General features: G+C 44.7%; 1 protein-coding gene across 1 annotated transcript in view; it reads left to right on the top strand.

Moving 5' to 3' along the window:
• CDH18 (cadherin 18) overlaps positions 1-8,873 on the top strand; it is a 2,258,828-nt gene extending 2,249,955 nt beyond the window's left edge. The window contains exon 14 of the mRNA XM_078687769.1: positions 8,065-8,873. Coding sequence (XP_078543895.1) covers positions 8,065-8,558 — 494 coding nt within the window. The 3' untranslated portion in view covers positions 8,559-8,873. The remainder of the gene's footprint in view (positions 1-8,064) is intronic.
• Positions 8,874-26,605: the final 17,732 nt, after the last annotated feature.

Here is a 26,605-nt window from a genome sequence, read left to right as displayed (position 1 = left end):
TCGCCTAAAACATTACGGCTGAGATATACTGAAGCTTTGTGCCAGGTTTGAGTTTTTTTGTAACTCAAACCGAACACAATGTGTTATGCTGGAATTTACTACCAAAGCAAATGAGGATTTGCATTTGAAAGTATCCTAAAGTTTTGCAAAGTTGCACTATGTGCGACTTTGTATTAAGGGGCGTCCATGGGTAAATTGTGGGTTTTCCCATGAAACCACCCATGGGATTTGATGCAAATCACTATCAACAAATATTCCTAGTTAAGGATTTGCACCAAAATCTTACACCTCCTTGAGGAAGGCATAACAAAAAAGTTTAATTTCTCCTAGCTTTTCCGACTTTGAATGCATGCTGCATTGTACAACAGCAAACACACACAGCAGGAAAAGTGGTAAAAGATAGTGTTAGAAATGGGGGTCTATAGTTGGCAGAGGTAGGTATCTTTGTCCAAATAGGGACTCTTGCTCCTAGTCAAGGTATGGGGAGACACTTCTAAAATAACCCCTACTCACCCGCTTGGTAGCTTGGCAGCTTGGCACGAGCAGACAGGCTTATCTCAGAGTCAGTGTGTAAAGAATTTGTAAACACATACTGTAATACAGTGAAAACACTTCAAATGGACACCACACCAGTTTAGAAAAATAAGTAACCTTTATCTAAACCAAAACAAGACCAAATGAAACAAATCCACAATACAGTAAGAAAAATATGACTTTCAGATGGTAGAAATAGTACAGTTCAAAGCAAATTGCAAATGCAACACTTTTCTCACAAAGTACCTTGGATGCGTCATGCAAGCAAACAAAACGGGCTGCAGGGAAGGTACGGCATTGGTTACTTACACTCAGGGAAGGTGATGCATCGGTTATTTGCTCTGGGGGAGGTGATGCGTCAGTTCCTTACTGGAGAGGAGGTGATGCGTCATTTTTTTACTGCGTGGGGAGGTGATGCGTCTGTTTCTTACTGCGTCCCCCAAAGATGCGACAAACTTGGAGCCTTGATGTGATATGACGATCCGCAACAATGCGTGAACTCTTGAAGCCGCACAGCAGGGCTTGCGTCGAACTCGGTGTGATGATCTCAGACTTCGGAGATCAGTGCACTCGAAGTTGCATTGATTTTCCAGCTCCCAGCGGAAAACAGTTCTCTAGAAGTCCAAAACAACAGCAGGCACCACTTTGCAGGTGAGAACTCCCAGCGAGGCAGTTCAGGGGAGCTGGTGGTGAAGTATTTGTGTCCCTGAGACTTCAGAACAGGAGGCAAGTCCAGTTTCAAGCCCTTGGAGATCTTTTTCTCAAGCAGGTGACCAAGCAAACAGCAAAGTCCTTTTCTCCTTTCCTTGGCAGCAAGTAGCCACTGCAGGCCAACCCCAGACAGCAAACAGCACAGGGGCCGTATTCCTCCTCGCTTCTCTGGCTCTTCTCCTTGGTAAAGGTTCCTCTTGATTTACAGAAGTGATCTAATGTTCTGGGGTCTAGGCCCCAATATTTATATAACACAATTCTTTCATTATCTGAAGGCAGAGAGTGTCTTTACACAGCCAAAACCAGTTCTGTCCTCAATGGTGTAGCTTCCTGGCAGGAGGTGCAGACAGCATTGTTGGAGGCAGACATGGCCATTCAGGTGAAAGGAAATCTCCTCCCCCTACTCTAAATGCAGCCCAGATCTATTCAGCACAGCCCAACTTTTCATGCTCTCTGGGGCCACTGCTCTTCCCCAGGGCCTGCCATTCAAAAGCAATACACAAACCTAGCTGAGGCATACTGGATGGCTAAGCAAGAAAATACCAACTTTCTAAAAGTGGGATTTTCAAACACAGAATGTAAAAATAACCCTCACTAAAAGATGCATCGTAATATTCTCAGTTCAGGCATACTAAACTTTATTTTCCTACCTTGTTCCAGGGGTAGTTATGGATATAGGATGTTATAAACAACTCCCCATTCTATACTGTGGGAACAGGAAGCACTGTAATAGTGAAAAACGAAATTGGCAGTAATTCACTATAAGGACATGCCACACACACTAAGGGGGCTTGTCCTACCTTTCACACACAGTGCACCCTGTCCACAGGGGTACCTTAGGCCAACATTAGAGGTGACGGGCATGTAAGAAAAAGTAAGGTTAGTGCCTGGCATTAGGGTGCCTTGCCAGGTCGACATGGCAGCACCAGACTGCACACAGGCTCTGCAATGGCAGGCAAGAGTTACATTTACAGGCACAATCAGTGCTGCAGCTCACTAGCAACATTTGTTTACAGGACCTGGGTACACACAGTGCTCTGTACTAGTACGAGTAAATCAAATCAGCCAATCATGAAAACACCAATCCATAACAATTTACAAAGGGAGCACTTGCACTTTGGCATTGAACTGCAGTGACAAAGTGCACAAAGCATCTAGACCAGCAAAACGGTTTCCAACACACAGCAAAAAACACAGGAGGCAATAGCAAAAAATACAGGGGAGACCCACACCAATGGGGCCAGGTCTAACAGGTAGAATTTGTACTGGTTAGGTCCCCTTCTATGAAAAAGCTACTCCTTACAGAATGCACACACACTTGCCCAATGGTGCATGGTAGCCTAAAATGTGCCTGAGAGAGAGAAAAACACCACCATATCTCAGTAGATCTGTTGCATTTCTGCTCTCTGCCTTTCACACAACAAAAGACAGCTAAACTAAAGTTGCTGTTCTGTGTTGCATGAATTGTCTGTAAATCTGGTCCAAAACATACATTTTGAAAGCATATTTTCACTCTTAGGGACAACTGACACTGAATAGCAGATATTAATTGTTGCCCAACTTAACATTACTTGTTTTTATCAACCCTGGACGAATGAAAGGTTAAATGATGCTGCGAGGATTCAAACCTGTTATGACAAGGCTTATCACAGCTAAATGTTGTTTATCCATTAGCCCTGGGATACCAGACCCAACCAGGGCTGGCTGTAAAGCAGTGCGACTGGTGCGGATGCAATAGGCGCTGACCTGGAGGGGTCACTGACCATACGGAGATCAGGGGGCGCTTTGTTAAGCAATTACTTACGTTTTAAAAACACCTGCAGCAGAACTGTTATGCGTCCTGCTTTCAGGCAGCAATACAAATGTCAAGGTAACTCTTTTGATTAATGTTCCTGCTAGAGAAAGGGATCAGAGTTTTGTCTAGTGGTAGTTTTGACTCACAATAACGCACATGGTTAATATGCCTGTTGTAAAGAACAGATCTGTATTTTATGTGGGAAGGTGAGTGGGTGAGTAAAGCCAGCCCTTGCCAGTGCTTTAAAACAAATTAAATATATGTGAGAGAGGGGCTATGGAGAGATGAGGGGCACGTTTGCCAGGTGGTAGTGAGGGAATCCAATAAGCAGGTCATGAGGAGGCACCAAAAAAGATTGTCGCACCAGGCATCACCAGCGCTAAAGCCGGCCCTGGATCCCTCCATATAGTGATGTTCTTCCCTCATGTAAACTCACTCAATTGCGACCTTGAAACCCTCAACTTATCCTTCCGCTTTGGACTGCCAGCTCCGTACACACTTTCAGAATTACTCTTGTGGGCCAACTTTGTGGCAGGAGAATTCATGTAGAGAACCATCCAATTTCCAATGGGAGCCCTGCTACCAGCTAGGCCCTCTCCCTCTCTGGGGGTCTGTTAATAGGTGCCAGCCATGCATCGACCATTTCATCAATGCGTGTAGCTTTGATACTTCTCACTTGCATAATTGTCTCTTTACTAAATATATATTGCACATATATTACAGGACCTTTTCAATCATGAAATAACTTCAGAGAAATCCGTTTGCACCATTATTGCAGCTTTGTTCCATGAATTTGAGCACATTTTATTTGTGCCAGTGAAATAAGTGAAAAACTGAACTAAGTTTGCAGCAAAATCCGTTTGCTCTTTTTTATGAGGTAAGTAGATAAGTCAAAACTGTTTTATCGAAAAAAGTGTTCATGGACTAGGGTTCCATTGTTAAGATCTCTGTGACGATTGTATGATGTTACTTAGCATGCATTTACATAGCATGCTTTTACTACGCGTTTTTTACTTCGCAAAAGCCTTTACTTTGCATTTTTTTAGTACGCATGTCATTACTTCGCAAAATTAGTAATAACATTAGAATTTGCTTTTCTTAGCGGTACCTTACTTTGCATGTTTTTACTATGCGTACATAGTGGTTTATTTTTAATTTTTATTTGTAACCTAACCACTGGGACGGGATGCCAGGGAAATAGGGGATTTGGGTGGGTAATTAATTAAAAAAATATCGGTTAACTACAGCACTACCCTAAAACCCTTTACAAACTACCCCCTACACTACACATACACTACAACACTACCTTAAACCCTAAAACACTACCCCCTACACTACACATACACTACAACACTACCCTTAACCCTAAAACACTACCCTACACAACACTTACACTACAACTCTACCCTAAACCCTTAAACACTACACACTACACTACACATACACTACCACACTACCCTAACTACACTGCCCCACTTACCTTTCTCTCCTCGTGGTCCCTCTCTTCACCTTCAACCATAACTAATTTTACATCTTTAACATTAATTTAAAAAATCGAAAAACGAAGTAAAATAACGCGTAGTAAACAACATTGCGAAGTAAAGGCATGCTAATGAAAAGCATGCGAAGTAAAAGACAATGCGTACTAATAAATGCTAAGTAAAACACCTGCGAAGTAAAAGATGCGAAGTAAAGGTTGCTGAGCCTCTGTGACTCAAGTAGAATAAGGTGTTTTAAATGTGTACCAAAGATTCCACATTCCATATTCTCTTGCTGGTCCTAAAGTAAAAACATTTCTGTGATTTTCTTACTCCATTTTCTATTTCAAAAGAACAAAAATAGTGCAATGTTTCTCAAATTGGTCTCTAGGGTACTTTATTCAGCAATGCCTCCCTTTTCCATTCCCACTCCTTCTTGAATTTTAAATGGTACTGTGTTTTAGTAACTGCCTGTTCAATAAAATAAATTATGAGCATGATTTAAGTGATGAATGCCTTGGCATTTATATAATGAATACTGGACTTGGGATGAATGGATTGCTGTACCCTAGTGATGTACACTATGGCCCTGATTATGAGTTAAGAACTGTGATTGTAGGAGTTGTAAATCCAGTATCACACAGAAATTCACCATCCCCTGGGGCATATCTTGTAATTTCCTGGTACTAATGAGGAATTAATACATGGTAACTGTAAATTCAAATGTATCGACACATCAGTATGGAGCAACTCGGAATCAAGGACTAAGAGGGGTGTTGGGGCAGGATACATTATCATAACTATCGTTCGGGGAGAGGATGTAGCCTTACGGCTAGAGCAGTCAACCTGGAAGCTGGGGAACCACGTTTGAGTCTCTGCAACAATGCTCAACATCCTGTGATTCTGAACAAATCACTTAATCTACCCGTCCTTAACAAAAATGGATGTGTATGTCGGTAATGTAACTGGTGCTCATGTAAAGCGCTCTGATACCTGATATCTTCTGATTAGTAATGTATGGATAATGGAGGTTTGCAGGTAAGTAAACATTTAAATAATCAAACAAATTTTGTTGTGCGTACTGCATTGCATTTGGGGATGCAGTGCACGCAACGAAATTCGTTTGATTTATTTATATGTTTACTTACCGGCAAAACTCCATTATCCATACATTACTAACCCCCACCCTGCCCCTCCCCCTGCCCACGTCACTGCCCCGGCAGGTACTCCCCTACCGACCACGGCTGCAGGAGATCACAGTTTATAATTGTTAGCATTGCAATTTCGTTCTTCACAGACCAGGGTGTAGATTTTCTAACGTTTCATGCACTGCAGCACAGCATCCAAAGATACTGTGCTGCATTGCATGGAAAGGAGAGAGCAGAACAGTGTCATATTGAAAAAGAAATCGGGCTCCTCCCCTTGCTGGCACTCTTCGAGTCTGCCATGCACACACCCTTGTACCATAGTGCAAAGGTGGGTGTGTGACGTCCAGTATAGGTTTTGTACTCAAAGGGTAGCCTTCCAGCACAAAATACTACAGTTAGGCAGAGTTACATTTTTTCCAATTTTGAATATGTGCTTTGCCGTACAGTACACATGCAACAAGGGGCATATTTGCTAGTAAATTGGTGAAGCGTGTCATTAAGCCAAGAAGGCTAACGACATGCTCCCTCACTTTAGAAACACAGGGCTGCAGCATATGTACAAGAATATGTTGCAGCCCTGCGTTTCTGCCTGCGCTGGTGCTAAAATAAGCTGTCGAGCGCCAACGCAGGCACCTTGCACTATAGTGCTAGGATGTTTGCGTTGAAGGAAGTGATTGATTATGTGCAGAAAGGTGTCCCTTCCTGCACATAAACATTCTATAAATGTTGTTCTGTAACTTCTATGTGTGCTGCTTAATGCAGCTCACATAGAAGTTGCAAAACTTATTTTTTTTTTCTAAATGAATGTTTATGTGTAGGAAGGGTCAAGAAACAGCAAAAACGAGGAGAAATTAAACATTTCTCCTTGTTTCACCAAGGTAAGACCAGGTTTTTCCTGGTCTTAATTTTGGCGCTGCCCATATTTACGCCACCCTTGTAAATATGGCGCAATGTCTAATCAATGGGTATTGTAGTGGGACGCCCACCACAACACCCAATGCCCTTCCCTTTCACGCCAAGCATAGCGTGAAAGAGGGCCTTATTTACAAGGCAGCCTTAAGCCACATTAAGTGGATTAACGCCGCCTTGTGAATAAGATGATGGCCCTATCGCCACCACAACGTTGAGAAAATTAACTTTGTGGTGGTGATATGGACTTGTAAATATGCCACAAAGTTGCTGCACTACATGTTGTGATGGGGAGAGAGCAGGACAACACCATACCTACAAAGATATAGGCCCACATGCATCAAGCATTTTTGGAGTCGCAAACGGTGCGATTCCTTAAAATCGGCCGTTTGCGATTCCAAAAGTGCTTTTTGGGATGCATGAAGCAATTTTAGAATTCGTAACATTTTTGCGAGTTCTAAAATTGCGATTGCTTTTAAGAAGTCGCAGATGTGCGATTTCTTGAAAGCAATGCATCATTACTTTTAAAAGTGTGAAATCGCAATTAGGGTGTCAAATTTACCGAGTGATTGAACCACTCGGTAAATTTGGAAAAAGTGTTTAAAATGCTGAAAATGCTTTTTTTCCAACATTCATGTTACGGACACACATGTCCTTAGGACATGTGTGTGTGAAACATGATGCAAAAAATACATTTCAGGGGTGCATGCACCCATGAAATTTTCAAAGTGCCACTCGCAATTTGCTAATGCCTTCCAATTGACTCCTATGGGCCTTTTGGCCCATAGGAATCAATGGGAATTGCGAAAATTAACTTAAGAATTCGGTATTTATTTGGGATTCGGTAAAAATTGCGATTTTTACCGAATCACAAATGAATACCGAAAATAATGATGCATAGCATTTTGCAATTCTTAATTTGCGATTCGTTATTTTTCGCAAATTAAGAAGTGCAAAATATCTCAATGATGCATGTGCCCCATAATGCAGTCCTGCGTGTTCTCTAGCACTGGTGCACAATCAGCCTGCCTAGGGCCATGAAGGCACATTTGCACCATAGTGCAAAGGTGTGTGCCTGCTTTGTTAGTTTCAGTCGCTGGAAAGTAAATCACAAATAAACATTTCGTGCCACTTTGTGTCACTTTTGTAACGCAAACCAAATGTAAAATGCTAGTAAACTTGTTCCACATTGTATATATAATACAAAGCAACGGAATGGAGAAGTGTGAAAATACTAATATAGATCTATCCAATTGTGTCTATTTGAAACGTGGGTGATCGACCTACAAAGAAAGAAAAAGGTGTCAAATGCATCAGAAACTGAATCTCCCTCTATGAATCCCTTGGTGATATAAATAAAGTGTCTGATTTCATTTGTTATATTGGTTTTAGTAGAGACTTCTATTTTGACTTTTATTTAGTCCAGTTCATGTCTGTTATTTAGTTTTTCATAGAACTAATCCAATCTTTTTTTTTTCTTTTTCTGCAGTTATTGTGGTCCTTTTCATCACGCTGCGTCGCAGCAAAAAGGAGCCACTGATTATTTCTGAGGAGGACATCAGGGAAAACATAGTCACATATGATGACGAAGGTGGCGGGGAGCAAGACACGGAAGCGTTTGACATCACGGCACTCAGAAACCCCTCCGCTGCGGAGGATCTCAAATACCGGAGGGATGTGAGACCGGAGGTTTTTTCGACCCCTAAGCACCAGACTCCGTCAAGCTTTGACAGTATAAACGTTCAGGAGTTCATAGAGCAGAGACTGGCAGAAGCGGACCTTGACACTAGCGGGCCTCCGTACGACTCACTGCAGACTTATGCCTACGAAGGCCAGCGATCTGAGGCGGGCTCAATAAGCTCTCTTGACTCTGTCACTACACATTCTGAGCAGGATTACAATTACCTTGATGACTGGGGGCCCGAATTTCAAAAACTAGCAGAACTCTATGGAGAAATCGAATCTGAAAGAACGACAACTTAGCGGCCCAGGCCAGCAACCAAGGGCTTTATTTCATGAACTACTGGAACAATTGTAGCCACAGAAACATTGGCAGACGGAGTGGAACTAAATGTCACTGAGAAAAAAAGTGCCCCGTTCATAGTTGAAACTGGGTTCTTCGATCGGGAGAAAGTCAGATTTTAAAAAAAACACAACAAAATGAACTATTTTCCCTTGTGTGTATTTTTTAATTGCTCAATAAAGTCTGTGACACCATATCAGCAAATATACCGGAAAGAAGCCATGCGATATTTTTGTTGCATCATTCAATGTATAATAAAAGTCTGAATAGGTCAAGAGTGGCTCCTGTTGACAGTGTGACGATTGTGGTACCTTTTTTTTTCTTGAAGTCATGATGCCCCAATTTTCACTTTCTGAAAAAGCATCATATTTCAGTGATCAGTGATGTGGTCAAACCTTACAACCCTTTTGCAGAAGAAAGCTTTCTAACTAGCCAAGTGTTAAATTGTAGTGCTTTGCTTCAGCAACTTATGTGAACTTTCTTAAAATCTTTGTGAACTTCCCAATACTTTGTGACGCTTAAAACAGTAGGAGAAACTAGTTTTAAAAGTAAGATTTTTGGTAGAAATATCCTACAAAGTCTACATTTAGATGTTTCTAGAGCCAAATCCTTATACATAATCTTTCTTTTGTTATATTATGTTAGAACAACGCATAAAGTGCGCAAATAACCATAGGTCTCTCGGCGCTATGTACTCCAGCATGTATGGCCTAGATGAAAAAACCCATTAATTGAAGAGCCATGTTTCTATTTATTTCCTAAATGACAAAGTAGGGCTTAATTTAATCAGAGAGGGAAGAGAGTTTCACAGATTAGCTGTGGCAACTACACAATCTCGTGCAAAGTGCAAAGTTGACAAACGACAAGAAAATTCTCTTGAAGAGTTTTAATTGCACACACATCTGGACATGATTCACAAAGATTTTGCTGTGAGAAGGTGTGACCTACTTTTACAGTATTGTTGACTGCCTCCTGAATTTCAGGAGTAAGTGAGGAGAATCTCAGGAGTAAGTCACAGCAAATTATTTATGAATCAAAATCAGCTACTTCATAATACTCATCTTTTAAAATTAGGTTAATGTTTGATAGAAGAATGCATCTTACAGGAATACTGGGCCATATTATCAAGAAAGGGCGATACATTATTGCCGCTTTTATCGGCAGGAAACTGCTGCTATAGCCCAGAGTTAACCCCAGAACCTGGGCTTCTATCAGAATTCAGCAAGGGCATATTAGCAAGCCCATTATCGCCGCTTTAGCGCCAGTTTCCTGCCGATAAAAGCAGCAATAATGTATCGTCCTTTCTTGATAATATGGCCCACAGTTCCTCGCTTGTGTAATTTTAAGCAGCACTTTTTTAAAGATTACTTCTGTTTTTGTGACCACTATAATTGGATTCCTCTGACAACACCTATGATAATAATGCAGTTTTCAATGAACAGTAAACTTTTTCTATGTCTATCTTTATTGATCTTATAAACAGACAGGTTGTACAAGTACCAGCATGTACCAGGGCAGGGGTATAACACATTGAGCGGTCACCATCGAAATCTCGCAGGCCGTAACCTGCGTACAACATCAATAATATGCAAGCTTTATCAAAGTTTCCCTTCTTACTGCTTTCCCGTATGTAACTTTGTTGAAATGATTGTCGTGGGGTGAAACAAAAGAGCAAATGACAATGTATCAAGTGATCTTGCCTTTCCCTCAAAAGTGATAATAATATTTTGATATTCCTTCTTGAATGCACTATGCGTAAGGTCCTATGCATATGCTCAGCGAAAGCACTTTCATGTTATTCTGTTGAAATGCAAAATAATCAAATATAAAACTTACAGTAATTAATAGAAAGAAATATAGAAATTGTACAATCCTCCCTAAAAATTTCAAAGGAGACAGGAGCAGATTTACAAGAACTGACATTAGCAGAGATGCAGCAGATAATTTACGTCACGTAAAAAAACCCTTGCGCCACCATGGATGCGTTGCATTTACAATGTGGCACACAGTGGCGCAAAGATTGACAAATGCATGACGCATCTAGTGGCGTAAAGGCAACGCATTGCTGGAGTCATGTCGCAGGCATGACACAACTCCAGCAGTGCTTTGGAATGCCTCCCTAGGAGTCTGGTTTCCAACGTTGTACCATCCATCCAAACAATACAACCCCCTTCCGACCACCATCCATCACCATCAAGCAAACCCCTTATTTAAGAATATCTGCCATGGTTCCTAGATTTTATCGTACTTGTGAGGACAATGTCTTTCTAAGTACATCTCTCTTTCCAGAAATGCACAATAATCTATGCCTCCATGACACTCACTTTTAATGGGGGCGTCTTCAGTCAGCCATCAGTGTGCTAAGTCTTTTTGTAGTGCTCGCGCACTCCACACCCAGCAGCAGATCTACAGGTTTAAACCCTCCATTCTCATCCAACAATCCCAGCAACACTGTTTTGGAGCTCAATGGAGTAAGCCATTCCAACACTCCTTTCATGTCCTCCTCCCCATGCCACACAAATCAACTTACATCTGAACAAGCCCAAATCATATGCATAAAGTTGTCTTTTCCTCTGAGCATTTGATGACGTTTGGGCTGGGCCTACACTCTGTTACTCCTAGCCATTCAGATGCATAGTAGGCACCGTACAATAATGATTCTGGACAAGATGTAGATGCCCAGCATCATAAGAACCCAGGGTGCCATTGTACCGCAAGGCCCCTACATCCTACTGCCACTTATGCAGCAAGCCTATCCTCGAGTCTGGCCATTTACCAGTAGAGATTGATATAAACCGGAAATCCAATTAATCCCTAATGGTTCCATAGCCAACCATGCCACTAGTGGGCTAAACAGTTGCAAAAATCTGAAAATGGCGAGTTGTGTAGATAGCAAAACCTCTTAAGCCCATCAAACGACCTCATATGTGTCTCGCACAACATAATCCCCAGTTTCAAGAGCCAATAATATCCCATCCTTTATACACGCAGCCAAGCCAGCCAGTTACCCACCCATAGCAGTGTCTCCTGCGTAGGGGTTTTAAACCAGTGCATGTGGCCTATGGCATTGTTCCACGCTGTCAGTGTTGTTTTCGTGACTTGATGCGAGGACAACATGGTCCCTGGCATGTATAAGAAGTGGAGCCCCATTTTGACTCAAGCCCCTCGAGTTATAGGAAAAAGAAAGGAACCTGCCTAGCTGCAAATAGCCAGTTTTTTTTATTACCAGCATGTGTGCTGCCCAATAGTACAGCCCTTCCTCATACGCATGTCTGGTGTGTTTATTTTTCTTTTTAATGCTGTTATGTGTCTTCAAGGGCTTTGTCATACTCAGTTTCTGTGTCAGTAAATATTAGTATGTCAAACTGGAATCCTACTACTGATGGATTGTTTACAAAGAGTTTTGGTATTACTTTTTGAAAAATGGCAACTACATAAGCTAAGCCAAATAGCATTCTAGAAAACTGATAGATGTCATCATAACAAAACTCTATGTCAAATTCACCTGATGATAAGCTGCTCTTAAATCTAATTTAGTGAGCCAACCTGCCTACCCCACTTTTGTAACCAAAACCTTCAATCCTTGGTAAAGGTAAATTCTTAAACTATATTCCATTGCTGCAATGTCCAAGGTCTACAGAGGCACATTCACCTGATTTTCTGTGTGCCAGCATTACATCAACAGGCTCTATGATTTCACATGAACACATGCCTTGTAAAACCTGTATTATATGAACTAACCCTCCACAAGATAATGACATGCTTGGTTTTCTTATATAATCCTAACCCACCACGGTGACCCCTTGATGGCATGCTTCTTGATCTGGTTCTGCTGTGGAACTGGGCATGCTATGGCCAACGAGTTATGCAGAAGCACTTATTGATCTATTCGAAATGATGAAAATAGGAGTGGCGGGGTCTTAGGTGAAAAGTTAAAAATACCTGCCTGGTAGGTAAGTGCTATTTTAATCTGACCTCATGGCAGTATAGTAAAAAACAGGGAAACGGTAGAAAGTATAGGTGATTATATACCTGCCTTTCTAATAGTCTATGTGTTTCAAGCAAAACTCCATGGCTTTTCTTCCGGACTAAAGATCTAACTCCCTGATACCACTCTTTTTTAAATGCGGAATAACTGCACACACTCTGCATGCTAATAATATAAAACTACTTCACCTATTTGGTGTTACTGCTTGGTAATATAAATAATGCAATACTCTAGCATTATAGGTCCTCCAGTAGAGAGGGGAGCTTGGAGTCTAATGCTAAAGCGTAACCTTGGTTCAATAATGTATGTATACCAACCCGGGCCCTCGTTGGTGGCTAAAGGTGGATTTGGCCGCTTAGCATGAAAAAGACGAGTGTAGGCCACTCAACAACAAGCCTGGCACAATAGAGCCTCACGCTGGCAGTCACACTATAGATGAAGGGTTTCAATTCCAAATCCACAAGCAGTGTATGTATAGAGCATGCACTGGAGAGAGGTGTGGCAGGTGATCCTATGTGTCTTCACTGTAGTTAGAGGACCTTGCACAGGCTGCTGTGGCCGCGTGCCCTAACAGACTCTACTTCACTATAATATTTAAACACTGTTCAGCTGTTATAGCCATGTACAGTAATGGCTGCCTGAGCCCCTGTTGATTATTCCTGCCATCCTGGAGGAACTTGTAAGTATGCACTCCAAAAGCAGGGGGAAGCATTTCTTGGTTGGTTTACCACCCCACTGTAGAATGGTTCCTTTCAGATAGATTGCCTCCTCTGAGCACTGGAATGTGAATAAACACCTGACACAGAGTTGCATATATTACAGAGAGCCGGTTGCCACTGTGTAGTTATAGTTAGGTCAGAGTTTATATAAGAATAGCAATTTTTCTTTTGCTAATAACTTTGGTGCCATTTCACAAATCTTCATGAAACTTTCCAATACCAAAGTTCATCTACCTCAGCTCCTTCTGAAAAGGTTTCAGGGTGATCCATCAAGCAAGGAAAAAGACTAATGGGAGCCCTAAATCATTGATTTTCCATGTTGACAAAAAGTTTGAACTTTACTCAGAGTGTGCTTTTTTTGTGTTTTGGTGTAAATCTGTTCAGCTTTTTTCAAGAAATTAGCATTTATAGAGGTGCCAAGGGTGATAATAAAGGGGCTGAAAAAATAAGTACATCCGGACTGTTGGTTGGACACTTTAAAGGGAACTAGTCAATCCCCATTGGCCACTGAACAATGTGTTGTGGTGGTCCTTACAGGACTCAGGGATATGGTCCCTGTGTCTCTAAAATTGATATAAGAAATATATAGGGGGCAGGGTGATCACATCCTGAGCCCTAGGAGCATGTGGGGGGAGCTCACAAGGGAGCCCTTCATGATTTTCTTTCCACAAGATGAACAACATGTAGTGAAAGCCTCTTTTTTGAGAGTCACCAAAGGAGCACATATTAAGGGGGGAAACCCAAAAGATGCACAACTAATGGATGGTAGCAGACTGTAGTCACAATATAAATAACTTGTTGGTGGTACCATACTAATTTTAGCAACTGTGGTGTGTTCTAAGGTGATTTTACCCAGTGAAAAATCCTGACAGGTGCTGGAATTTAATGAACCATGGGTGAGAGAAAACTGTTTTTACCCATGATTTCGTCATAGAGGTTTTAGAACACCCTCCAGAAGCTTCAAAAGAGCACATGTTCCAAAAGTTAATGGTACCTTCCTCAGCCATGTGAGAAGGGAGCCTGACATTCTGAGTAAAACATATCCTTTCAACATCAGCAGCTTGTCAGTTAATCCCCCATTGTTCTACTGCAGCCTCCCACAGTGTTCTAATGAACAACTAGAGAGCTACGTTTCTGTATTTATATAAAAAAAATGGTGACGCACTTTAAGCCATCTTGAAGCATGCATTTCCTTCAGAAATGAACAAACTGCAACTGTTTGGTTTCTTATAGAATTTATGATTTGTGCGGTAGAAATATAAAAAATGAGAGCAAATATTTTGTGAATTTTCAAATATCCTCACCATGTCCCTAAAACATTGTGACATGCAAACAGAAACATTTACTTCAATACGAGAAGCAGGCTGTCAGTTAGCTTCATTCCTCACCAAAGGATAGCATAAAAGTTTGCAATGTCTTGCTTCCAGAGTAGCGGGTTACTCACCAAAAAGCACTTCAACACCTCATCAGGGGAAGCAAGCACTATATAAATGCAAACCCTTCCCTCTTCTATCCCTCTACTAACTTGTTCAATCCAAATAACAGACTAACGTGTTTAACGCTCAAATTAATTTTAGATTTCCCTATACTAATTCACCGTTATTCCATTCTCTATTCTGGAGTATCGTGCTACTCATCAAAAACGCACTTCAACGCCTCGTCAGGGCTAATAAGCACTATTTATATATATACATACATATGCAATTACAATACAATACCCTCCCACTCAGTCTAAACTCTAAACAACAGAATGTGAAAGCTGAGCGATTAATTATGCCTGTCGAAAGATCTACCCTACAGGATCATTAAAGAAAAGAATAGACACTTCACCCACCTAATCGTGACATGCTTCATCATTGGTGCATCTTCTCACCTAGGTAGGAAACTGTTAACTTTGTAGTCTCAAATGAATCAGGGAGCCTGAATATGCATATAAGTAACTGGACCATTACGGAGGTCCAGCTCAAGCTAGAAATGGTTATGGGAGTACCCTACATTTCTTTATCCTACTGGTCACATACCAAGGTCTACAGGAGATAGGTATAGTTAGAACCTAGTTTTCATAGGAAAATGGTTTGTTTGTTTCCCAATAAAACTTAGGTGCCATTCGACAAATCCCCACGAACATTTGCAACTAGTTTGACACTCACTGTAGCTGCTTTGTTGAAAGATTTCGGGGTGATCCATCAAGGGAACCTAAGACAAAGAGAAGGTTCCAAAACGTGTTTTCCCCATGCAATCTTCCATAGGGATATACTCTCACATCCACTCTGACACCCATATAGACACTCTCACACCCATTCTGACATAGATACAGACACTCTCAATCCCACTCACATAACCATCAGACACTCCCACACCCACGCTTGCACCCATGCACACCATCTCACACCCAGTCACACACGCAGACTCACACACACTGGACACCCGTACAGATACTCTCACACCAAATCACACACACAGAAATTCTCACAGACACTCATACAAACACTCACACCCATTCACATACCCATACAGACACTCTCCTACCAACTCTTACAACCATGCACACCCTCTCACACCCATATATAGATTTGTATTTCACATAGCATGAAAGCACTCCACTTTACGCCACACCACAGTTTGCTTTAACACTGTGCACCACTGCTGTCAACCCCACTACACTCTTCCCTGCTTCCCTCTACAACACTCCACTCTATGGTATTCCACTCTACAACCTTTCACCCAACACCAATACACTGTATGCTGCTCCACTCTATTGTCTAACACTCCATACCTTCCACTCTACACCACTCCCCTCTATTCCACTCCAGTGCACCCTATTCCATTTTATGCCACTCCCTTATTCGTCATTCCACTATACATGACTCTACTCCATGCTATTTCGATATATATGCCACTACCCTGTACCTCACTCCACTAAACACATTCCACTCTACAACACTTCACTGTATAACACTCCACTCTATGCCACACCAATGTACACCACTCTACTGAACACTATTCCACTGTATTCAACTCCACTCTAACATACTTTAGTATACACTACTGCACTATACACAACTCCACTGTACACTTTTCCGTTGCATGGGGCTCAACTGTATGACACTTTAGGCAATGTCACTCCACTGTATGCTACCACACTGTACACCAGTACACTGTTCACTATTCCACTACATGCCACTCCACTGTAAGATACTCCACTCTATTCTATTCCACTCTATGCCAGTCCACTCTACACCACTCTACTGTAAGCCACCCTACTATACTCTGTTCTACTGTATGCCACTTCATTATACACCACTCCACTCTATGCCAAACTACTGTACCCACTCCACTATACACCACTCCACTCTTTACCACACCATTCTACAGCACTTCACTGTATGGCATTCCAGTATATGCCTCTCTACTCAATGACAATCCACTCTATGCGATGACACCGTACAACATTCTATTCTATGCCACTCCACTCTACGCCACACCACTCTACACCAATCTACTCTACCCTATTGCACTCCATTCTATGCTACTCTACTGTACGCGATTCCACCATATGTCACTACACTCGATTTCACTACACGGTATGCCAGCAACACTCAACATTATTTCACTTTACACCATCCCACTGTACACTACTCCACTGTATGCCACTCTACTCGACTCTACTAACTCTACGCTATTCCACTGTACAACACTCCACTCAAGATCACGCCACAGTGCGCTAATACACTGTGCGCCACTACAGTCTACCCCTCTGCACTCTACCCTGCTATACTCTACAACACTCCTCTCTATGGAATTCCACTCTGCGGCAGCCCACTCCATGCCGCTACACTGTACGCCACTCCACTCTACACCACTCCAGTCTCAGCTATTCCACTGTATACCATCACATTGTACCTCGCTCCAGTCTCCACTATTTCACTCTACGCCACTCCACTCTAGGGCACTCCACTCTACCCTACTTCATTATACGTTATTCCACTGTATGCCAGTCCAGTGTATGCCACTACGCTGTACGCCACTATACTTTATGCCACTCCCATCTCTGCTGTTCCATTGTATGCTACTACACTGTACCTCACTCCACTATACTCCACTCTACTATATGCTGCTCTACTGTACCCCACTCCACTATACACCACTCCACGGGACTACACTCTACCCCATTGCAGTGTACAATATTCTACTGTACGCCACTACACTGTACCTCGTTCCACTCTATGCCTGTCAATCATTCAATCAATGAATACATTTATAGAGCGCACTACTCACCCGTAGGGTCTCAAGGCGCTAGGAGGGGGGGTGCCTTTACTGCTCGAACAGCCAGGTCTTGAGCTTCTTCCTGAAGGAGAGGTGGTCTTGGGTCAGGCGCAGGTCGAGCGGGAGGGAGTTCCAGGTCTTGGCGGCCAGGTAGGAGAAGGACCTTCCTCCTGTTGTCGCTCTTCGGATGCGGGGGACGGCGGCGAGGGCGTGGCTGGTTGATCTGAGGTGGCGCTTGGGGGCGTAGAAGTTGATTCGGTTGTTGAGGTAGCTCGGGCCTTGGTCGTGTAGGGCTTTGTGTGCGTGGGTGAGGAGGCGGAAGGTGATTCTTTTGTTGACGGGGAGCCAGTGCAGGTCTCTCAGGTGTCCGGAGATGTGGCTGTTTCGTGGGATGTCGAGGATGAGTCTGGCCGAGGCGTTCTGGATCCGCTGGAGTCTCTTCTGGAGCTTGGCGGTGGTTCCGGCGTAGAGGGCGTTGCCGTAGTCCAGTCGGCTGGTGACGAGGGCCTGGGTGACAGTCTTCCTGGTCTCGGTGGGGATCCACCAGAAGATCTTCCGTAGCATGCGCAGGATGTTGAAGCACGACGAGGAGACGGCGTTGACTTGTCTGGTCATGGAGAGGGAGGAGTCCAGGATGATGCCCAGGTTGCGTGCGTGGTCCGTTGGTTTGGGTGCGGTGCCCAGGGCGGGGGGCCACCAGGAGTCGTCCCAGGCGGAGGGCGAGGAGCCCAGGATGAGGACCTCCGTCTTGTCTGAGTTCAGTTTCAGGCGGCTGGTCGTCATCCACTCGGCTACGTCTCTCATCCCTTCGTGCAGGTTGGCTCTGGCGGCGGCGGGGTCGTTGGTCAGGGAGAGGATCAGTTGGGTGTCGTCGGCGTAGGAGATTATGTTGAGGTTGTGTTGGCGTGCGATGGCCGCGAGGGGGCTCATGTAGACGTTGAAGAGGGTGGGACTCAGCGAGGATCCTTGAGGGACGCCGCAGATGACTTCGGTGGCCTCTGACTTGTACGGTGGTAGGCGGACTCTCTGTGTTCTTCCGTTGAGGAAGGAGGTGATCCATTCCAGTGCCTTCTCCTGGATTCCGATGTCGCCAAGGCGCTGCACTAGGGTGCGGTGGCAGACCGTGTCGAAGGCCGCGGAGAGGTCCAGGAGGATGAGGGCCGCTGTTTCTCCATTGTCCATCAGGGTTCGGATGTCGTCGGTGGCAGCGATGAGGGCGGTCTCGGTACTGTGGTTGGCTCGGAAGCCAGACTGTGAGGGGTCGAGGGATCCATTCGTCTCGAGGAAGGCGGCCAGCTGTTTGTTGACGGTCTTTTCGATGACTTTGGCTGGGAACGGGAGGAGTGAGATGGGACGGTAATTCTTGAGTTCGGTGGGGTCCGCTGTAGGTTTCTTGAGTAGAGCGCTGAGTTCGGCGTGCTTCCAGCTCTCAGGGAAGGTGGCGGTGTCGAAGGAGGTGTTGATAATGTCCCGCAGGTGGGGTGCGATGACAGCGTCGGCCTTGTTGAAGACGTGGTGAGGGCAGGGGTCGGTCGGAGAACCCGAGTGGATCGAGTTCATCGTGCGGATGGTATCTTCGGTGCTGATCGGAGTCCAGGCGCGGAGGGTGGTGGTGGGTGGCGTTGCTGCGGTTGTGGCGTGCGTCGGTTGGCTGCTGAAGCTGTTGTGTATGTCCGCGATCTTGTTGTGGAAGTAGGAGGCGAGGGAGTTGCAGAGGTCTTGCGATGGGGTGATGTCGTTGTTTCCGGCGTTGGGGTTGGAGAGCTCTTTCACGATGTTGAAGAGTTCCTTGCAGTTGTGGGCGTTGTTGTCCAGCCGGTCCTTGTATGCATTTTTCTTGGTGGCACGGATGAGTTGGTGGTGTTTTCGGGTGGCGAGCTTGAGGGTGGTCATGTTGTCCATTGTTGGTTCCCTTCTCCATACTTTCTCGAGGGCTCGGCAGTTCTTCTTGGAGCTCTTGAGTTCGTCGGTGAACCACTGGGCTTTTCTGCTGCCGGGTCTGCTGGGCGGGGTCCTCAGAGGGGCGAGTTCGTCCACGCAGTTGCTGATCCATTTCGTGAGGTTGTTGGCGGCCTGGCTGGGGTTCGCTGAGCCGGCAGGGGGGTGCTGGCTCAGGGAGACGGCGAGCTGGTCGGCTGTGATCTTGTTCCAGCTTCTTCGGGCAACCTGTTGCTGGTGGTGGTGGATCGTCGTTCTTCTGACCTAAAACACCTAAACCTAACCTGTCAAACCTGTCAAACCTAAAACACTCTGCTCTCTGCCACTTCACCCTATATCTTTCCACTGTACCTCCCTTCACTCTATGGTATTTCACTCTATGGCACTGCACTCTAACACACTCCATTGTACGCCACTGTACTCCACTACACTATACCACTGTACACAACACGACTATATGGAACTTCACTCTATAGTATTGAACTTTATGCCACTCCACTGTATGCCACTCCAATATATGGTAGTCCACTGTACACCACTCCACTGTAAGTCTCTGCACTCTAGTCCTCTCTACTCTACCCCATTCCAGTCTACGCCACTTCACTATATATCACTCCACTCTATGCCACTCCAGTCTATGCCTCTGCACATTTCTCCACTCGAGGCTTCTCCAATCTAATCAAATTCCAATGTACTCAATTTTGCTCTTGCCATGCCACTCCAATCTATTCCAATCAATTCCACACCATTCTATTCCACGCCACTGTATGCCACTTCACTAAATGCTATTCCACTATACTTCGACTGCACTCTATGTCACTCCACTGTATGACACTGCACTATGCGGTGTAACACTCTATGCCACTCCACTCTAGACTATTGTACTGTATGCCACTACACTGTACCTCATTCCACTGTATGCTACTCCATTCTACGCCACTGCACTTTATGCACTGTATGCTACTCCACTGTATGTTATTGCACTCTACCACACTCCACTCTATGCCACTCCACTCTACACCCCTCCACTCCGTGCCACACCACTCTATTCTATTCTACTTTACAATAGTTCATTGTACCAAATTCTATTTTATATCACTCCATTCTACTTTACTCTATAAAAGTATACATTATACACTATGCAGTGCACTTTAGGACACTTTCCTCCACTCTACTATACCACATTACAATCATTAACACTCAACTCGGTGACCGTACACTCAATGATTTCCAAAGGTTTTTATTCAAAATAAAAAACATTGAATGCAATGGGAAAAACAAAGGTTAAACCTTTGTTATAGTTACAAAAACGTAATTCATCCTTCCTATATAACTTAAAATACACAAACATTAGAAATTCTTCAGTCATAGTTACACCTTAAACTGAAAATTGTATTACCATCTCTAAATTAATTAGTTGTGAGGTTACCCTAGGAGAAATTTTCCTCGAAGTTATCAGCCAGCAGTTGTCTCTACCAGGGCTGGACTGGGCACCAAAAGCAGCCCTGGCAAAGAGCCCTGGATGTGCTAGTGGAACGCTTGGTGCTGCTTTTGTTGCTGGGGGCCGATATTGCAGCTCAGCTGCAAAACCGTCCTCCAGTAACAAAAACAGCCCAAAGGGGTCTAAAACCAGCCCTTGCCCTGGTGGCCCACTGGGAAAACCCCTTGTGCCCGCTACAGCCAGTCCAGTCCTTATCTCTACTGTATTCAGCCGCGCCCCGTGGAGGGAGTTATGGTGGGGCAGGGAGGTGGGGAGGGGGAGGGGCAGGGTGGTGGCTGCTAAAAACCGGCCTATGGATAATTGCAGGTAAGTAAACAATTTAAATAATAAAACGAATTTCGTAGCGCGCACTGCATTGCATTTTGCGATGCAAGGGGCGCTACGAAATTCGTTGCCCCACCGTAACTCCCTCCACGGGCCGTGGCTGACTGTATTTCTGGGTACATACCAGAGCTCTCTGCTGCATTTGTGCCATTCCACATACTGTCACCAGCCGTAAGACTGTGGCGCATATTCTCAAGGAGCTATTGCTGCGTTATCAGCCCTTTAATGCAGCCAAAGTTGCGATAAATGTATCACCCTATTCACAATCTGGTGCAAACAGCTCATATCACCAGTTAACCTGCGATAGCAGCTGCAAAAAACATCGCCACAGATGACCCCCGCAACTTTCGCTAATGAGATGCAGAGTAGGCATTTCCGTGCAAAAAGCTGCAACAACACCACTCAGCAACATTCTCAATGACCAGCCAGATCGGCGATAAGAACACAAAACAGGTGATAAGGCACGTTAGCAGCAGGAAACTAACACCAGCTCTGACCTTTTGTAAAGTCAGACGACAGCCTGCACCAGAAAAGGGAGCCCAGCCCAGAGCCACACCTGAAGGGCAACTGATGCCACTGAGTCAATGATCATGCAGCTGGGAGGCCCAACAGAGCCACAGCACCCACTGCCACCACCTCCAGGACCCCCCCTTCCTGGGCACCCACTCCTCCCGGGCAAAGATATGTCACATCAACTACACGAAACATGTACCAAATAATCTGCCTGATGTCGCACAATCACATGGTGACATGCATGCGTCATCACAAAAATGAGCATCACACATTCAGCTTCGAATTAACAATTGAAAATGTATTCAAATAAACACAGAACAGAAATGTAGACACATGGCAGCTCTACTCGGGACAATCTGTAGGTCACAGCCTGCAAGACAAAAATCCAAATGAGAAGGTGTGAGTTGCGCTCAGCAAATGACAGAGAGAGAGCAAAGGAGAGAGAGAGAGAGAAAGAGAGGGAGAGAGAGAAAGACGGTCAGAGAGGGGGAGAGAGAGTAAGACGGACAGAGAGGGGGAGAGAGAGAAAGACGGACAGAAGGGGAGAGAGAAAGAAGGACAGAGAGGAGGAGAGAGAAAAACGGGCAGAGAGTGGGAGAGAGACACAGATAACATAAGAGATGGACTGGGAGAGAGTGTGCCGACACTGCGCACCTAGGCCTCACTGCTCACCTGCTGACACTGGTGCGTCTCCAACCAAGGGCCAGTATGTAGTGCAGTTCACCAGGTCCCACATCCAAAACAGATCCCTCATCTGAAACAGAGTCCAGATACATGAATGGCAAAGTACATACAATTGCACACGACATAATCGCCTGTCCGCCCCTGTGCACCCAGGCAGCTGCACCCCAGACTCTCCTGACACCCAGCGGGGCATGCCCGCCCCTGCGCACCCAGGCAGCTGCACCCCAGCCCCTCCCGCCACCCAGCGGTGCATGCCCGCCCCTGCACACAGGTAGCTGCACCCCAGCCCCTCCCGCCGCATAGCCGTGCATGCCTGCCCCTGCGCACCCAGGCCTCACTGCTCACCTTCCAGCACCGGCGTGTCACAATGAGGGCCCACCATGTGCCCGTGCAAGCCCCAAGGCCAGGGTCCGCGAACATGCCACCCTCCACATCATGCAACCCCGCTCCGCAGGACACCAGGGCTCACATTTTGTTCATGGGTCTTGATTTCACCATGGCATAGGGCATAGCAGTACACCCGGCATCAACGTAGGCTGCACACCGCTCAGCCCTTGAGGTGCCACTAACTCTGTGAACAAGGAGGTGATGCCACGTGGCCGTAGGCCCATGCTGCCCGCTGGCTCTGGCCTACTCTGCGGTCCAGCAGGGCACACAAATCCTGAGCAGTCTGGACCGCTGGGACGGGGCATCATTGCAGGCTGCACACCCACTCAGCACTTAAGGTGCCCCTACTTCAGTGCACTGAAAGTCACCGTTCCGTGGTGGTGTGCCTGTGCCGGCCGCAGTGTATCTGGTGCGACTAAGTCTGTGCCCTGCAAGTCAAGGACCCTATATGATTGGGTATCTTGGTGCGAATGCCATCATGTCACCTCCGGGCCTGTGGAATCGGATGTTTCTAAATCTTTATTTTTGTGGCTAGAGGCAGCGATTGCAGACTTCTTGGGGAGTGATGAGTGGCATGATCTTTTCAGATTTCTTAAGGAAGTTTTTCAGCTCTTAATTGATTCGTCCCTTCCCCATTGGAAGGATTGCTTATATAAATGAATAAAATCTTTGCACATCGGTTTAATGGAAGGCTTAACATCTGTACCTGAATTTTTGCCCAAATTACCTCAAGTATTGTTAGAAAATAAAAATGATACAAAACAAGGTGACAGAATGATTGATACTGAAAAGCAAGATGTTGTAATAACAAGCAATACTGCTTCATCACCAAAGGATTCTTTAAACACAGGAATAAACAGTATTCATTTATCTCCCTATAAAGTCAAACAGCAGGCCCCCCCCTGAGGTTACTTTAATATATGCTCCTCCCATGGATTTTACTTTATCAGATATCGATATGAGCCAGTTACCCCACACTGCCAGGGATAAACCATTAAAAGAGACATTAGAACTTTTTAACTGTACACCGAGTAATGACTCTTGGAATTTTTCACGCTCGTCTCACTTCCCCTTTTTGTCTTCTTTCCACCCCACAAATGAGTATAGGGACAATTTAGGAGTTGGTTTCCATCGCTCTTGCACCACCCAATGTAATGCAAGAGCAACGCAAACCTTGATTCAGAAATATGAAGCCATGCAAAGGCCACTTTACGTGGCCCTGAGTGGCTCCATAAAAAGGAGTAGTCTTGCCATGTGAATGCATTCCATAGGCATTGCATGGGTGTTCCCATGCAACTTCGATGGTTTCTTATGCATTTACAGACTCACCAGTCTACAGTTCACATAGGAATAGGAAAAGGCTTCTCAGGATTATTTTTGTGCATGAAGGTGTCCCTGCAAAAAAACATTCCTGCATGCAATGCAGGCACCCATGGGTCTTGGTGCAAGGTGGCATGCATTCACACTAGGCTGCCAAAAGGGAGCCAGACAGATAAAAAGGAAGGAATGTGCTGTTTTGGCTTAAATATGGCACATTCCTGCCCTTTCTCTTCCATGCAGTGCAGTGCAGCAAGCTACTTGGGGCCCCATTTATTTTGGTTTTGGCGTAGGGCAGCTCAGTACGTCACCTTTCTGTGCTACCCTAGGTCAAAGTGAAAGGGCAGGAATGCACCATTTTTATCCAATTTGGTGCATTCCTGTTCTTTACCCCCACAACCTGCACCGTTTTGGCAGCTGAGCACCAACGTAGGCACCCTTGCACCATGGTGCAAGGGTGCCTGTTCTGTCAGCGGGATTGTTTGTGTGCATGATAGGGCTTTTTCCTGCAGAAAAACAATCCTGGGAGGTTGTGTCCTCTATATATGAGTGCTGCAGAATTCAGCACACATTGGAAAAGGAAAGCATGAGGAGAAATAAAGTTATTTCTCCTTGTTGCGCCTCCCCTGGGGATGCATAAGGGTTTGACACATCCCCAGGTTTACATGGTTTTGAAAATTTGGGGAAGCATCAACATCTATGGGTGTTGGGTGGGAACACCTTCCTGCCACCTGACTAGCGCCATGCAGAGATCGTAGTTTTCTGCAAGCCTGGCCGTACAATGAGCATTCCTTTTACTACTTAATTTCCTGGTTAAACATTGATGTAAAGATTATGGCAAAGGCACTTGTGAACTGGCTGGTGCGCTTGATCACCGATTTGTTAATGCCACTTTGTGAGTGCTTGCCAACAGGGTGGGGGGTCCAGCGCCAGTTCTTTTAGCCAATATCGACAAAGCCTTTGAAGGAAGCGGCCCTTAGTGGCCATCCAGGTTACTTACAACCACCTGCTATGCCTTCCCAAGTAATGAAGGGTCGGTCAGACAGTAGAGAATACACACCTACATTTATTAGCAATACTCTGCAGAGGAGTCCAATCTGACCTGCACCCTAAGATGTCTGGCGAGGGCCTGACTCCCCAACAGTCTACAACACGTAATGCTTCTTCCCAAAAACCTCCAACCACACCCACAGTGGAAAGTTACCGGCCTGGGCCGAACATGAACAAAGAGGGGACAGAGGGATGAGCTACCACCTGCCAGATGGGTACCTGTTATCTGCAACTCAAAGTTACCGTACTGAGCCTCAACATCTTCTAATGTGGGAGCAGAACTACACACTCAGATAGGTATGCGAGGGCAGAATGGCCTATTCATTAGTAAGTTGAGAAACAACGTTGAACAGAAGAGAAAATAATTATGAAATTCAGTGTTCTGCTGAGGCAAGAAATGCGAGTAATGGGGCCTAGTTCAGGCACAGTCTAAGCAGACTAATAAGGATTACAAAATACAAAATAGAGTCACACTTGCTAATGAAGCCTGCACATTACGGAGATAACTTAGTGGGTTGCATTACGTGAATACATATGGGGTCTATTTAGCCACACACTGCTAACCTAATATAGCATGAAACGAGTGCATTGCAGGAATGGGATTTTCAAACCTAACAGACCCTCCATTTAGCTTGGGTGGCTAAATGCTTTATTGAGGCTATCCAATAGGGTATTTACAATGTTAAGTGGGGAAAGTAAATGCATAGTTACTCGAGTTACAAGGGATAATAAAGCAACACATGAGTATCAAAATTCACTTAGTATTAAAAAATGCTCTCATCTATGAGCATCATCTCGTGGATATCCTGCATCACCGTATTAGAGACCTTGTAATCAGGTCCTGACAAGCTAGGGGTAGGGGTAATCTTGCTCATACAAAAGGTGCATCATGCTGGAAGGCAATTAATACAGAGGCAACAGATACAGATGACACCTGTGATACCTATTAGGGCAAGTAGTATCCTCCAACCCCATGATGTCAACAAACCCCAGAGCTACCATGTGAGGGACCATGAACCATTATCCTGATGGATATCTGAAGCAAGTTTGTGTAATTTCTGTATTGTAGAATATACAGTAGGGGCGTTATCAGGAAAGTACACACAGCAGCTGCTGCAGATGACACATCAGGCTCCACCCCAATCAGCAAGAATGATATCTAAAACCAACCGATTTTGAAGAGCAACGAGCCTCATAGCCTGAAGCTCAACTGTAATATTAGTCAGTATATCTGCAGTAGTAATAATAAGTCCCTCAACTATTCTGGCAAGGTGTCAAATATTACGACTATTGAACATGGGACCCCAGAATGGAAGAATG

This window comes from Lissotriton helveticus, chromosome 4_1, assembly GCF_964261635.1.
Source record: "Lissotriton helveticus chromosome 4_1, aLisHel1.1, whole genome shotgun sequence".
Classification (NCBI taxonomy): domain Eukaryota; kingdom Metazoa; phylum Chordata; class Amphibia; order Caudata; family Salamandridae; genus Lissotriton; species Lissotriton helveticus.
This window is presented reverse-complemented; position numbering and strand designations above follow the sequence as displayed.